This window comes from Armigeres subalbatus, chromosome 3 (genome assembly GCF_024139115.2).
Source record: "Armigeres subalbatus isolate Guangzhou_Male chromosome 3, GZ_Asu_2, whole genome shotgun sequence".
Classification (NCBI taxonomy): Eukaryota; Metazoa; Arthropoda; class Insecta; order Diptera; family Culicidae; genus Armigeres; species Armigeres subalbatus.
In genome coordinates, this window is record NC_085141.1 from 248733083 (window position 1) to 248746625 (window position 13543).

At 44.5% G+C, this 13543-nt stretch overlaps 1 protein-coding gene across 8 annotated transcripts in view; it reads left to right on the forward strand.

Annotated features, from left to right (window-relative positions):
* Positions 1-13542, forward strand: part of LOC134223331 (elongation of very long chain fatty acids protein 4-like) — a 65511-nt gene extending 51969 nt beyond the window's left edge. For all 8 annotated transcript variants that reach the window (XM_062702485.1, XM_062702483.1, XM_062702486.1 and 5 more), the window contains 3 exons: positions 168-339; positions 12886-13013; positions 13076-13542. In XM_062702485.1, coding sequence (XP_062558469.1) covers positions 168-339; positions 12886-13013; positions 13076-13294 — 519 coding nt within the window. In that variant the 3' untranslated portion in view covers positions 13295-13542. The remainder of the gene's footprint in view (positions 1-167; positions 340-12885; positions 13014-13075) is intronic.
* Position 13543: the final 1 nt, after the last annotated feature.

A 13543-nucleotide genomic window follows, 5' to 3' on the forward strand; every position in this document is an offset into this window, starting at 1 on the left:
CGTGCGGATCTTCTTCCAACGAACTTTCGATTTCATGTCAATTTCACTTTCGTTTCCCACTTGTCGTGTGTGTTGTTTTTCTTTCGGGTAATTCCATTTTTCATTCCGGTCATTTTTTTTTTCGTTAATCATACGCAACAACCATTCATTAAGATTTCTTTGCACAGATTGTCGGAGCCGTGTGGTGGTACTACTTCTCCAAGGTACTGGAATTCACCGACACGTTTTTCTTCATTTTGCGCAAAAAGGACAACCAGCTGACGTTCCTACACGTTTATCACCACAGTACCATGTTTTCGTTCTGGTGGATCGGAGTCAAGTGGGTTCCCAGCGGAAGTAGTGAGTATTATATAAATCATGTAATTTGATACACCATAGTAATTGGGTCTCCAATTAGCCTTGCGAGCAGAGGTGCAGGATTACGATATCACGAGCTCGATTCTTGGTCGGGTCAAGGGTTTTTTTTTCGGGTGGGAAACATTCTCAATTGCAGAAGATGAAATATAAAGCGATGCTTACTCCACAAATCTAAACCAATAAGTTGACAGCGTGCTTCACAAGTTGGTAAATAATTTTGATTATTCTCCCAAATTTGGATAAAGCAAGTTTAATATTTCATCTTAAAAACTGATTATGGATTTTGTATCCGCCCGACTTTATGTCCCATATCGTACAAATACAGTGTTCCAAAATCTTTGAGTTTCTTCATCTTTTTTCTAGCAAATAAAATAATGAATGCAACGAATTGTTTTCCAATTTTCATGAATATTTAGAGCACACTTATCCATACCTGACCATCGCTGTTTTATTAGAATGCTTTAAATTCATCACTTCGCAAAATCTTCTATTCCGATTCTAACCGATTTTGAAGATTTTGAGATCAATGGATCGACGAACTCTTTAAGATTTCGCCCAACTATTAAAACACAATGGATTAAAAGCGCTAAATTATTGAAAAATTGAACTTTGCCAAGTACTATTAACAATCGGTAAATCAACCAATCCCGTACATGCATCGCAAGCACAGATATCAAAATCGTGCAAGTTATGGGCTCAAATCCTCAGATCTATCAAGACTTCAGGGCAGCGGACACGAGGGCAACACAGCAGCAGTCGAAACGATGACGCATATCAGTGGTCCCTGCGGAAATAGAATCATCGATTGGCTCTCGCCGACAGCAGCATTCAGCAGAAAATAAATCGACGGTCTCGTGCAATACTGTAAAAGATACAACTCAAACAAAATCTGCAAATTTTCAGAAACGACGTTTTAAATTTTTGCCTCAAAAAATGAAACATCTATAATAATGTGGTTTTATCGAATATCGCGGATCTATCTGCATGTGTCGATACAAATGGATTAGTGCCGCCATCGGGGGTGACAATGGGTCTGGGGGGTGAGAATGGGTCATCGCTCTCACCGGCAGTCTGGAGGTCGTAGAGCAAAATCGTTCAAAAAGGTCTCTTATATTTTGGTCTTCTTGCCCTCAGATGCATTCAATCTATTCTACAAGCATTCTAAGTAGCTGAAACAGTGACCCATTCTCATCCCCATTTGACCCATTGTCACCCCCAACGACGGTGCTTACGTAAAATGTTTTTTTTTATAGAGGAATGAAGGCAAATCTGCAAACAGACACCTGACTCAGGGTGTGGGGATGGAAAAAGGCCGACCCACTAAACCCACCCATTAGGCCATTAAGCTCTCTACGTATTCGCAAGCTACTCAGATAGTCCCCGGCGGCGGATCTATCCTTTTCCGACGGGAAGTTTCCCGACGTTAGAAGCTCCCCCGTAACCGAATACCCGTCTCACCGGATGACCGAGCGAGTGCCGAGGTCGATCCAAAGATTCCGGGAGGAGAGAACTTCCTGTTCAATGGTGCCCGACGACCCGAAGCCGATGTATTCGTACGTCGCGGTCTACTCAGCTGATCCCCGGTGGTGGGCCTAGCCTACTCCGATAACCGACTTTCGATGCGCTTGAGTCATTTAACACCCACCACCTTATTGGTTGAGCCATTTAGCTCCCGCCTCGGTCGCGATAGCGAAGGAATCGAATAGTCCCCGACGGCTGATCTAACCTACTCCGACGAGAAGTTCCTCAAAAGTGGGAACTCCTCCGAGTCCCACCGTTTCGCCACGTTCTGCAGCTACGCAGTCGCTGCAAGCTGACATAGCTGACACTGGCGTTCCCATACATAATCGACATATATTTTCCGCGGCGGAGTGCTCATGGTCCGATATCCGCAATGGCGATCTGCTGCTGCTCCCTGCGTCAACTTCGTTGTTGGATGTCGGCTATCCTGGACGTCACACTTGCGACCGCTCTCCACTGTTCTGGGTTCTGGCGCATTCTTCTGACGATGTTATCGGTGGTAGTGTCCATTCCGCATGACTCCAACATCGCACTCCTTTCCGTTTCGAACCGGGGACATGTGAACAGGATGTGCTCAGCCGTTTCTGTCACGTCTGGGCATTGCGGACAGGCGGAGGAAGCCGTCAAGCATCCGTGACCTGTTAAGAACTGGGTCAAGCCAAAGCTTAGCTCTCCGTGAGGTCTAGCTAATCCACGCAGACACACTTGGGACTAGGCGATGGGTCCACCTTCCCTTAGGCGAGTTGTTCCACTCCCTGTGCCATTTTGCTACCGTTGCTGCTTTGGTATTTATGCGAGCATTACCGGTGCCCCTGAGGGCTTAGCACTCCTCGTCTTCCTCCACCACCAGTTTAATAGGCATCATGCCCGCGAGTACACATGCCGCCTCGCGAGATACGGTGCGGTATGCGCTGATGACTCTCAGGCACATCAGCCTATCTGTACTCTCCAGCTTTTGCACGTTGCATTTTGCGCTCAACGCCGACACCCAGACTGAACCTCCGTATCGCAGCCTGCACTTGCTGGAGCACACCCTAGAGCCGTTCGTTATCATCCTCGATTGTGCCGCTATCGCCTTCGCCACGCGCTTGCAGACGTAGTCGATATGACTTTTGAAGCTTAACTTATCGTCGAGCATCACCCCTAGTTGTTTCAGAGATATCTTGGAGGTGATGTCGCAGCCATCGACTCGAATTGTCGCCTCCTGCACCGATTTCCGGTTGTTGGCAAATATCATCTCCGATTTTTTGGTGCGCCAACTGTAGAATCCCTCTAACTAGACTCCTGGCTGAAGCTTCAATCTCAGCACGCCATCGTACATTACGTTCCACAGTAATGGACCCAAAATCGATCCCTGTGGGACGCCGGCCGTGATAGGGGCGCTAACCAAGCCCTCATATGTCTCGTAGATCAATACTCGATTCGGGAAGTAGCTTCCCAGAATCTTGTACAGCCCTACCGGTACTCCTAGTTGAAGCAACGAATTCGCGATCACCATCTAGCACGCACTGTTGAATGCAATCCGCACGTCGAGTATTATTACTAGTAACGTATACCGCGTCGCTTGCATTCGATGTCGACCTCTGCAGTGTCCACCACTGATTCGATGGCACCCAGAGTAGACCGTCCTCACTGAATAATCCTCCCGCCTCCTCCACGTACGGCGACAGCCTGTTTTGGATCAACTTCTAAACTTCCCTACCATGTATATTAGACAGATTGGTCTGTACGCTGAGGGGTCTTCTGATGGCTTGCCCGGTTTCGGTAACAGGACCAAACGCTGTCTCTTCCATATATCCGGGAATGCCCGCTCGTCGGATTTGTCATTATGGCTGCCTTTAACACTATGTTTGTGATCCCGATCCGGCCAGGTGCTTTACTCGGGTCGACGGTCTTTGCCACCGTCATTAGCTCCTCCACCGTCACCATCGCCACCTTTTCGTCTTCTGCTCCTATTCTCGCTGCTGGCGGCCACTGGGTTGAGCCGTGATGCGGGAAAAGTACCACGATAATCGTCTTCAGTCTCGTTGGCATCGCTCGGGAGGAGCCAGTGCCCCTCTTGTTTTGGCCATCACCACCCGATAGCCGTCTACCCATAGGTTCGAGTTGGCGCTCTGGTACAGTCTGTCGAAGCAGTCTTTCTTGCTCTCCTTGATGGCATTGTTTAATGCCAGCCTCGCAGCTTTGAATATCTCGATGTGTTCTTCCCTCACTTCCACCTTTGCAGTATTCTTCTAGCCCTGAGGCCGGTTGCTCAAAGGGCTGCAATTTTCTCTCCTTGCCTCGCTGCTTATCCTGTACCGGATAGCCAAATGGTCACTGTGGGTGTAACCGTCGTCGATCCTTTACTGCAAAGCACCGACTAAACTTGGACTGCAGAACGTTACGTCTATTATTGATTCCGCTCCGTGTCGCTGGAAGGTACTTCTTGAGCCTTCATTGCATAGCACGACATCCAGTTTGACTAAGCGTTTGTTCTCTCCGATTAGTACAACGACTTCCCCACTCTATCGCCCACGCGTTGAAGTCTCCTGCAATGACTACTGGCTTGCAACCCAAAAGGTCTGATGTCGGCCGATCGACGATCTGGGTAGTACACTCCATTTATTTTCGCTATAACTGTACCCTCCGTTCTTGTGTTCGTGACCTCCTGGATCGGGTATCTTCCCGTCGTATAGATCGCCGCTGAGCTAGATCCATCCGCTACCCAGTTCCCGTTATACGGGTACGGGTTTGCCAGGATAGCTACGTCCGTGCTCGCTTCTGCTACCGACTACCACAGTACCTACTGGACGGCCGCACAATGGTTGAGGTTGAACTGCGTTACTTGCACGGCTTTCTCGTATAACCCCTCAACAGGCACACAGGTCCACCCATGGCGTGGTTGTGTTCCTGCTTCCTGCTCGCACATAGCATACACGATGGTGCTTTATCGCACGTGTGCGCTTCATGGCTATCTTCGCCACACCGCCTACATAGGCTACTCCTATCCGGCACTTTGCAAGCCCTCAACTTGTGTGCCGCTTCGAGACAGTGGAAGCACTTATCGATTACCGGTGGTTGGTAGAGGCTGACTGGACATACTTTCCAGCCGACTTTCAGCTTACCAACTTTGATCACCTTGTTGGCGTCGGTGACCGGTAGCCTCACCGTAAAAATCTGCGTCCCTTGCGGTCCTCTTCGCAGGCGGATGGACGCCTTTGCCACCACCACTCCACCTTGGTCCTAGATGGCCGAGGCGATCTTTTCCGATCCTTCGTGACCTCATCCAACTCCTTACATTGGAGGGTCACTTCGTCATGTAGAGCCCTCACTTCTACACTCTCGCGAAGGACCTCCTGGACTAGGGCTAAGCTCACCTGTCACCTTAAGACAAGGATCATCTCGCCCGCTCTCGTCCTCCTTATACTGCGAACCTCTTTACCGAGGTCCACCAGTTTCTCGTCACTGCGCATCGCCTTGAGCACATCGGCGTAGCGCTCTTTCTCTGTTTTAATAAGCAGTGCTTCTCCCTTCTCCCTGGCTCTCGCCGGACGCGCGTTTTCCGCTTTCTTCCTCGATTTCCTGGCTACCGTTTGCCAGGAACCGTCCGACCGCTGGTTTTCTTGGTCGACTTGCTTCCCTCCTCCGGCGACCTACTGGCTTGTTTCGCCCTTGCTTCCTTCTTACGCCGTTCTCCCTTGCTTGGGGGCCGTACACTAATTACGTAAGCAACTTTTCTGGGTTTTCAACCCCCTTCCCCCATGTAACATTTTTCCCATATAAATCATTTTGTATTTATATGAAGCGCAAAAAAATGGCAGACCCCCCTCTCCCCATAAGTGCTTACGTAATTAGTGTACGACCCCTTGGATCTTTCGTGGGCCCGCTCTCCTGGTTTGCGCTCTCCTAACGCCTTTTCCAAATTGCGAAGCTTAAGCAGGTTCAGCTTCAGGTCTCTTGACATATTGCCCCGTCCATTGATTAAGTCGATAATGTCATCGAGTTGCACCATAACGACGGTCAAGCTCTGCAGGACGCCACTCGACACTATCTCCACCGTATTGTGCTGCTGCTTTCCGACTATTTGTAATTATTGCTTTGCTAGCCCGCGGCTATTTCTCTCAGGATCGGCGCTCTGTTTACTTCGGACTACTTACCCTTAACTCACCTAGAAACCAGGTCCATCTTTGCATAGAATAAGTGGCACAAACACATGAAAGTAGGCTTTACATTATTTTTATATTTAAACATTAGGTTTGGGTTAGTAGAGGGAGGAAGGAGGAAGCATCCTTGCGGCCGTACCAAAGCACCTTAACTCAACTGAGCAGAAGAGGATCGTCATGCTTGCGTCGGTATTGCTGAACAAGGCAGCCACCACGAGTGGCCTTCGATGGAGTGCTTCGAGAACAGCGGGCAGGGCCGCCGGTTCGGTGTTTACTTGTCGGCCCACAGGAGGCCCTCCACGGCCAGTTGGAATGGTCTCGAGTATCTCGGTGAACTGTTTCGGCAGGGTAGCAGTATTCGGTGGTCTTTCCGATGTCCAGGAGTAGCCTGACACGGCTCGATGGGATTCGGTGGATTACTTTCGGCATATTGGACTTATTTTATATTTTTTTTATATTTTATTCTACGAGATAAACATTCAGCTCCGTATCTTTCGCTCCCGATACATTGGGTGGAGATCTCTCCACACCTCTTATTGCGAAGGGGTTCACTTCCGTTTCTTTTGTTTGTTGGTTTAGCTGTATTCATGACTGTTGGGTCTCCCTTAGGGCTGCCATCGAACCCAGCTGGCATAGTCGCCTTCTTGATCCCATGGTTATCTTTGCTGATGCAGTGAGGCCATGTGGCCATGAACACCTCCGCCATTTCAAGACGGTGTCACCTTTACTCAAGGAGTGGAATGACACAACTCCCTTTATTCATTGTATCTATCTCGATTTCCGCTCGTGTCCGTTGACATTGCCGCTTTCGAAGCTCCTGGGCTGGAGTAGTGTGCTTTGATCGGCTTACGGTCGCTTTGATAGGACCTGCTTGTGAATATATGCAACTTTTTGTAGAGGTTTAACAGGCCCACTGTCAAACCCCACCTCATCCTAGGCAGGCCTCCTGACTCGTCGTGGCCATAGGTAGGGGTTGTCACGCCCTTGAACAAAGTCCCTGCTGCCCGTAATACACCCCTAAAGTGTCGTTGTGTTGCGGAAAACCTTGATTCTCAGTAATTTGTCGAGCCTGAGATTAGCAGAGAGTCTCTTGTGTTCTGAGTAAATCAGTTACTGCTGGTTGTTGTTTAATTTTCAAAGTTTTGTTTGATGGTTTAGAAGCATTTGAATATTTGCTTTGTATAGTAAACGGCAAGTGCTGTTTCCCTGCCACACATTTCCCCTCTTCTCGGGATTTTTTCAAGTGTCGTTTGTTTTTTTTTCACGTGAAAATTTTGCTGTTTTATAATGCTCTATTATGCTTATGAGAAACCAAAATATCCATCCGCTAATTATATTTGACACCACACCATACAATCACTGTAGAGACAAAGTTGAATGCAGCTTGTCAAATTATCAACCTCAGAACTTAACTTACATATTAATCAAAATATTTTTTTTGCTGTGATTATATTCCAAATACTTACCAATTAGCTACTGAATCTTAACTGAGATCTCCAAATATATAATATATCCCTTTCCTTGCATCTCTATTCTTAACTTACCCCGTTTATTACAATTTGCATCAATACTGTTCGGATCGGACTAGTCGAAGACAAAGTACATGATAGGAAGAGGTTCAAGAGACGACAATGTGACGACAATGTGAGCCACCCACCGCGAGTTTGCATCGGTGGTGACGAAATCGAGGTGGTAGAAGAATTTGTGTACTTGGACTCACTGGTGACTGCCGAAAATGACACCAGCAGAGAAATTCGGAGACGCATAGTGGCTGGAAATCGTACGTACTTTGGACTCGGCAAGACGCTCCGATCGAATAGAGTTCGCCGTCGTACCAAACTGACAATCTACAAAACGCTCATTAGACCGGTAGTCCTCTACGGACACGAGACCTGGACGATGCTCGTGGAGGACCAAGGCGCACTTGGAGTTCTCGAAAGGAAAGTGCTGCGTACCATCTATGGTGGGGTGCAGATGGCGGACGGTACGTGGAGGAGGCGAATGAACCACGAGTTGCATCAGCTGTTGGGAGAACCATCCATCGTTCACACCGCGAAAATCGGACGACTGCGGTGGGCCGGGCACGTAGCCAGAATGTCGGACAGTAACCCGGTGAAAATGGTTCTCGACAACGATCCGACGGGTACAAGAAGGCGAGGTGCGCAGCGGGCAAGGTGGATCGATCAGGTGGAAGATGACTTGCGGACCCTCCGTAGACTGCGTGGTTGGCGACGTGTAGCCATGGACCGAGCCGAATGGAGAAGACTCTTATATACCGCACAGGCCACTTCGGCCTTAGACTGAATAAATAATAATAATAATCAATACTGTTTTCTTCCAGAAGTTTGGAATAGGCACATTGCGCCTTCGAGCATACTTCTGTATATGTACAATGGTATTGATTCAAGCCCTTAGCGACACCACATGTCACTTGGCATTGTACATATTGCAATTATAGTAAATTTCTACTATTTTTCAAGGGCCTCGATTGGCATTTTTTCTTTTAAGCTCAATCAAAAAAATTACAATACTAGTTCGAAGCAAGCACTTTTCTTCGAAAATTATCAACACTAAGTTTCACTGAGCATGTTTATGCAACAATAACTTGTACTGAGCACTCAATGCGAACACCACTCGCGCTCTTTACGAAGATTAACAACAGTAAGTCGCATTGAGCACTATATGCGAGCACCACTCGCGCTCATTAAAAAATTGCAACAATAACTCGTACTGAGCACTTCATGCGAGCACCACTCGCGCTCTTTACGAAGATTAACAACACTAAGTCGCACTGAGCACTATATGCGAGCACCACTCGAGCTCATAAAAAAATTGCAACAATAACTCGTACTGAGCACTTCATGCGAGAACCACTCGCGCTCTTTACGAATATTAGCAACACTACACGCTTAAAGTAAATTACACATCGCATGAATAATTTTCACACATGACGACGATGACACGAGAGAATAGCAATATGTGTGAAAATTATGTGTAAGACATGCACAGTCGCTGTGTAATGTCTTTTATTATTTTAATATGTGTAAGAAACTTTGCTTCGAACTGTCAAGTCCATTTTGACCGCCATGATGACGGTTGCGTCCGGCATGCACCGCAACGAAAATGACTTTTTCTGTGGATTTTCGTTAAGTTTCGATGCGATACAACTAAAATGTGCGACTATAAACATCGCACTTTAGTTTGGTCATATCGAAACAAATGGTGACTCCTTTGAAATAGTATAAAAATGTTGCGATAATTTTCAATTTACATGAAAAAAATATAATTGAGGTTAGGTCCGTTTTCCGACCGCTCTCTCACTGTGTGAAATGAACTCATCAGAAATCGTTCACCGTCAATTACACTAAAATGAGTAACATGGCAGTTACTCATAATATGTGTTGTTCCAGGTTAGGCCCGTTTTGTGTGAACGAAACACAAAATTGTGTGAATGACTTTAAGCGTGTAAGTCACACTGAGCACTATATGCGAGCACCACTCGCGCTCCTAAAAAATTGCAACAATAACTCGTACTGAGCACTTCATGCGAGCACCACTCGCGCTCTTTACGAAGATTAGCAACAATAGAGTAGAGTGGGGCAAGAGTACGCACTTAGTTTTCAATCGATCATGTGGCTCTTATGAAGCAAGCTTCTGCATATCAAATCAGTGTCGATGATTCATATACTCTTCCTTTATGTTACCCAGTGAAAAAAATATTGAAATTAATGAGATCCGTTTTAGTAGAACCCTTATTGCAAGACAAGTGAAAAACGCACTCTTACCCCACCGGTGGGGTAAAAGTGCGCATCGGGTGGGGTAAGAGTACGCATTTATCCAATCATGTGCTTTAAGTATATATTAACACAAATAAGAGTTAATAACATTTAATTGATGTTCAATGAGTATATATTAGGGAATGTTTAAAGATTACGTAACTCTTAAAGGGGGAGGGGGTACTAAAAATGTGCACTTTCATACGAAAAATTTTTTTTTTTGTATATACTTAATATATATCAGGTTTCGCGTGGCGTATACAAAGGAATTTTCCTTAAAGAAAGTCCAACAATCACGTAACGTAAAATTTGGCTATTTCATCTCCTAAAAACTTGTGATAATTTCGAATTCTGTCCCTTTTTTCTTAGTTGTGGATCTTTACGCTTTGGAAGAAGTCTTATTTCGGCCGGAAATACGGGTTTGACGTCAGAACTTGAAGATTCATATGCGTACTCTTGCCCCACCGGTTCCTGCGTACTTTACCCCACAGTCCCAAAAAATATTCAAGTAATGGTTTTGACGTCTTGGAAAACCAACCGGATTGGTGTTCTGTACCATAAAGTACTCTATACAATAGGTTATCGAAATGGTATAATGTTCACCTGATTGAACGTTTATATGGTAATGAAATACTAGTTGCGGAAACCCAATTATTTTTAGCAAAATGACCAAAAAATTATCTAACTCCATATCTCCCTTGTTGTTTATTCAAATCGTTTACAATTACACATGATAATAGTTGGCCAGAATACCTGTCAAACTGATGCAGTGCTGCTAGTTTATCTTTTTTTAATACTTCAAAAAATCGAAAACGTACTCTTACCCCACGCGCACTCTTGCCCCACTCTACTCTAAGTCGCACTGAGCACCATTTGCGAGCACCACTCGCGCTCATTAAAAAAATTGCAATAATAACTCCAACTCGTACTGAGCACTTAATGCGAGCACCACTCGCGCTCTTTACGAAGATTAGCAACACTAAGTCGCACTGAGCACCATATGCGAGCACCACTCGCGCTCATTAATAAATTTGCAATAATAATTCGTACTGAACACTGCTAAGCATGTCTAAGTTGAATTAGCCAACGCATTTTATTAATTCTGGTATCAAAATTGATAGCACTATCAGAAAAAGTTTCATTTGTTGACCATGAGACGCTTTACACGTGTGCTTGGGGCAATTTTTTTTTGATAAATCTTGAAGCGCAATTTTGAGGTTTAGTTGAAGGATTCATAGTTTTCTATGCGAGCGTCTCTCGACACATCGAGACGCCCAGTCAAAATAAGAACCCGAAGCACAATCACGCGACTAAGATGCAGAAATGAATCAAATCAAGCAGCAACACAAGTGGGGCACACTGCAAAGACCCTCCACACGCTAAAATTGAAGAGAAACTGTTACTGTACATATTACTCTTTCATATCAACAGCCTCAATGGCTATCAAACTGATCAGTTTTCAACGTACCGTCGTCGGGGGTGACAATGGGTCAAATGGGGGTGAGAATGGGTCACTGTTTCAAGTACTTAGAATGCTTGTAGAAAAGATTGAATGTATCTGTGGGGAAGAAGACTAAAATATAAGAGACCTTTTTGAACGATTTTGCTATCCGACCTCCACGCTGCCGGTGAGAGCGATGACCCATTCTCACCCCCCAGACCCATTGTCACCCCCGATGGCGGTATACTACTTATTTATTTATTTCAAATGCACTCACTGTAGTCCAAATGTATCCATTTTATAGTTGTCACAAACTGGATCACATCACTCACTAGTTTAGACGAACAACTTAACTTTCCAATGTGTGCTCCCGCTTGCTTGATTCTATAGTTTTTTTGCTTTTTTTTTGCTGTCGTTTAATCTTTCTATTTCAATCGCAAAGAAAAGATGTGATTGGTTTTCATCGGAAAATGCTTCGGAAGCGTAAGGGTCTGTTCACAAATTACGTAACGCGTTTGGGGGGAGAGGGAGGTCCAACTTGCGTTATACTTTGTTACACTAAAAGGTGTGGGAGGGGGTGGGTACTACCAAATGTTACGCATAACGCGAATAAAAATTTATTTTAAAGGTTTTTTTTAAATCACTGATTGAAGTAATTGTTAATATGTCTTAATCAAGACGATGAATACGTATCAATCTTTCCTCTTCACTACCATACTACGCATAATTGTCCCATAATAGTCTCTGTAGTTAATTAGTGCAGGCTATTTTGATGTATCTTTTTGGGAAAACAGAGAGTTTTGTTCGAATAATTGTTGCTTAATTTCGAGGCATTTTTGTTTCACGATGAATATTCACGATTTCTACAGATTATATTATTTTGTGGAACGACGCTTTTATTGGTATTGTATTTCAAGATTAGATTATCCAAACCAAGCCTAAGCAATTGCATTTTAGCTCAACCACTTCAACCATAAAAACAGTCCAACTTAAACATGATTTTTTTGGCAAAAAAAAATTGAATGGCCTATTTTCCTTTTTACTAGCTGCATTCTTGGAATTCTTGGTTTTAATCATGTTCTAACAGTGTTTCATAAATGCCATGCTTCTGAGAAAGAAAAAAATGTATTTGAAATTTTCTCTGTTACGCGTTATATAGGGCGGGGGGGGGGGGGGGTTGGTGCAAAAAATGTTACTTTTTGTTACGTGGTGGTGGGAGGGGGTCAAAAACTTGGATTTTTGCGTTACGTGAACAGACCGTAAACGGAAACAGTTCAAGAAACCTCATTGTTCCCCGATTCGCATACTTTTAGAATATATCTCCCAGAATGACAAAACAAGATATTCATAATAAATGTTAATATAATTTAGCGATTCCCATTCATTTTGAAAAAATATTTCGACAAAGTTATAGCTATATATGTGGACCTCTCTTGTTTTATTGTATTTTAGTCATTTTAACTACGAGACTAAATTTTTAACAAAATCTGTTTCAAAAATCCACTAGTTATAAATCTACATTACTCTACTTGAAAGGCTTTCCAAATTTGGTTACCACAAAACGACAATCTGCAAAACATTCAAGAAATGAAACTAATTGAATCTTGTATACTTGACTTACAATATTTCATTTTATTCCCCACAGCTTTCCTCCCCGCCATGGTCAATTCATTCATCCACGTACTTATGTACACCTACTATGGCTTGTCCGCTCTTGGACCACACATGAACAAATATCTCTGGTGGAAGAAGTACCTCACCATACTACAACTGGTAATGCGCAATATTTGTCTTTGATTTTGACACACATATGATAATCATCTTTCCTGTTTCAGATCCAATTCACCTGCGCATTGCTGCTGGGCGTCAACGGTATTCTGGTGGGTTGCGAATTTCCACTCTGGATGCACTACACCCTGATCGGATACATGATTTCGTTCATCTTGCTCTTCGGAAACTTTTACGCCCAGGCCTATCTCAAGGGCGAAACCATCAAGCAGTTTGAGATCAATGCTAACTGTTTGGATCTGCGGTCTAAAAACAAGGCTGAGTAGGGTTCTGTTGGTGTAGTCATACGTACTTAAGTGTTCATGGGGTTAAACGCCAAATAACTGATCAAAGTGAACAGTTTCAGTTATGTTTCGTACCGGTTTAATATGGAAGAGTGGATTTGTACAGTAACTATCTTGATTCTAAGTAAAAACTTCTTATTGTGAATAGGAGAATTTCTATGTTAAACTTTTCTTCAGCGACATATGAGACTTTCATCTACAAGAGATACAAATAAAGTACCATAACATAAC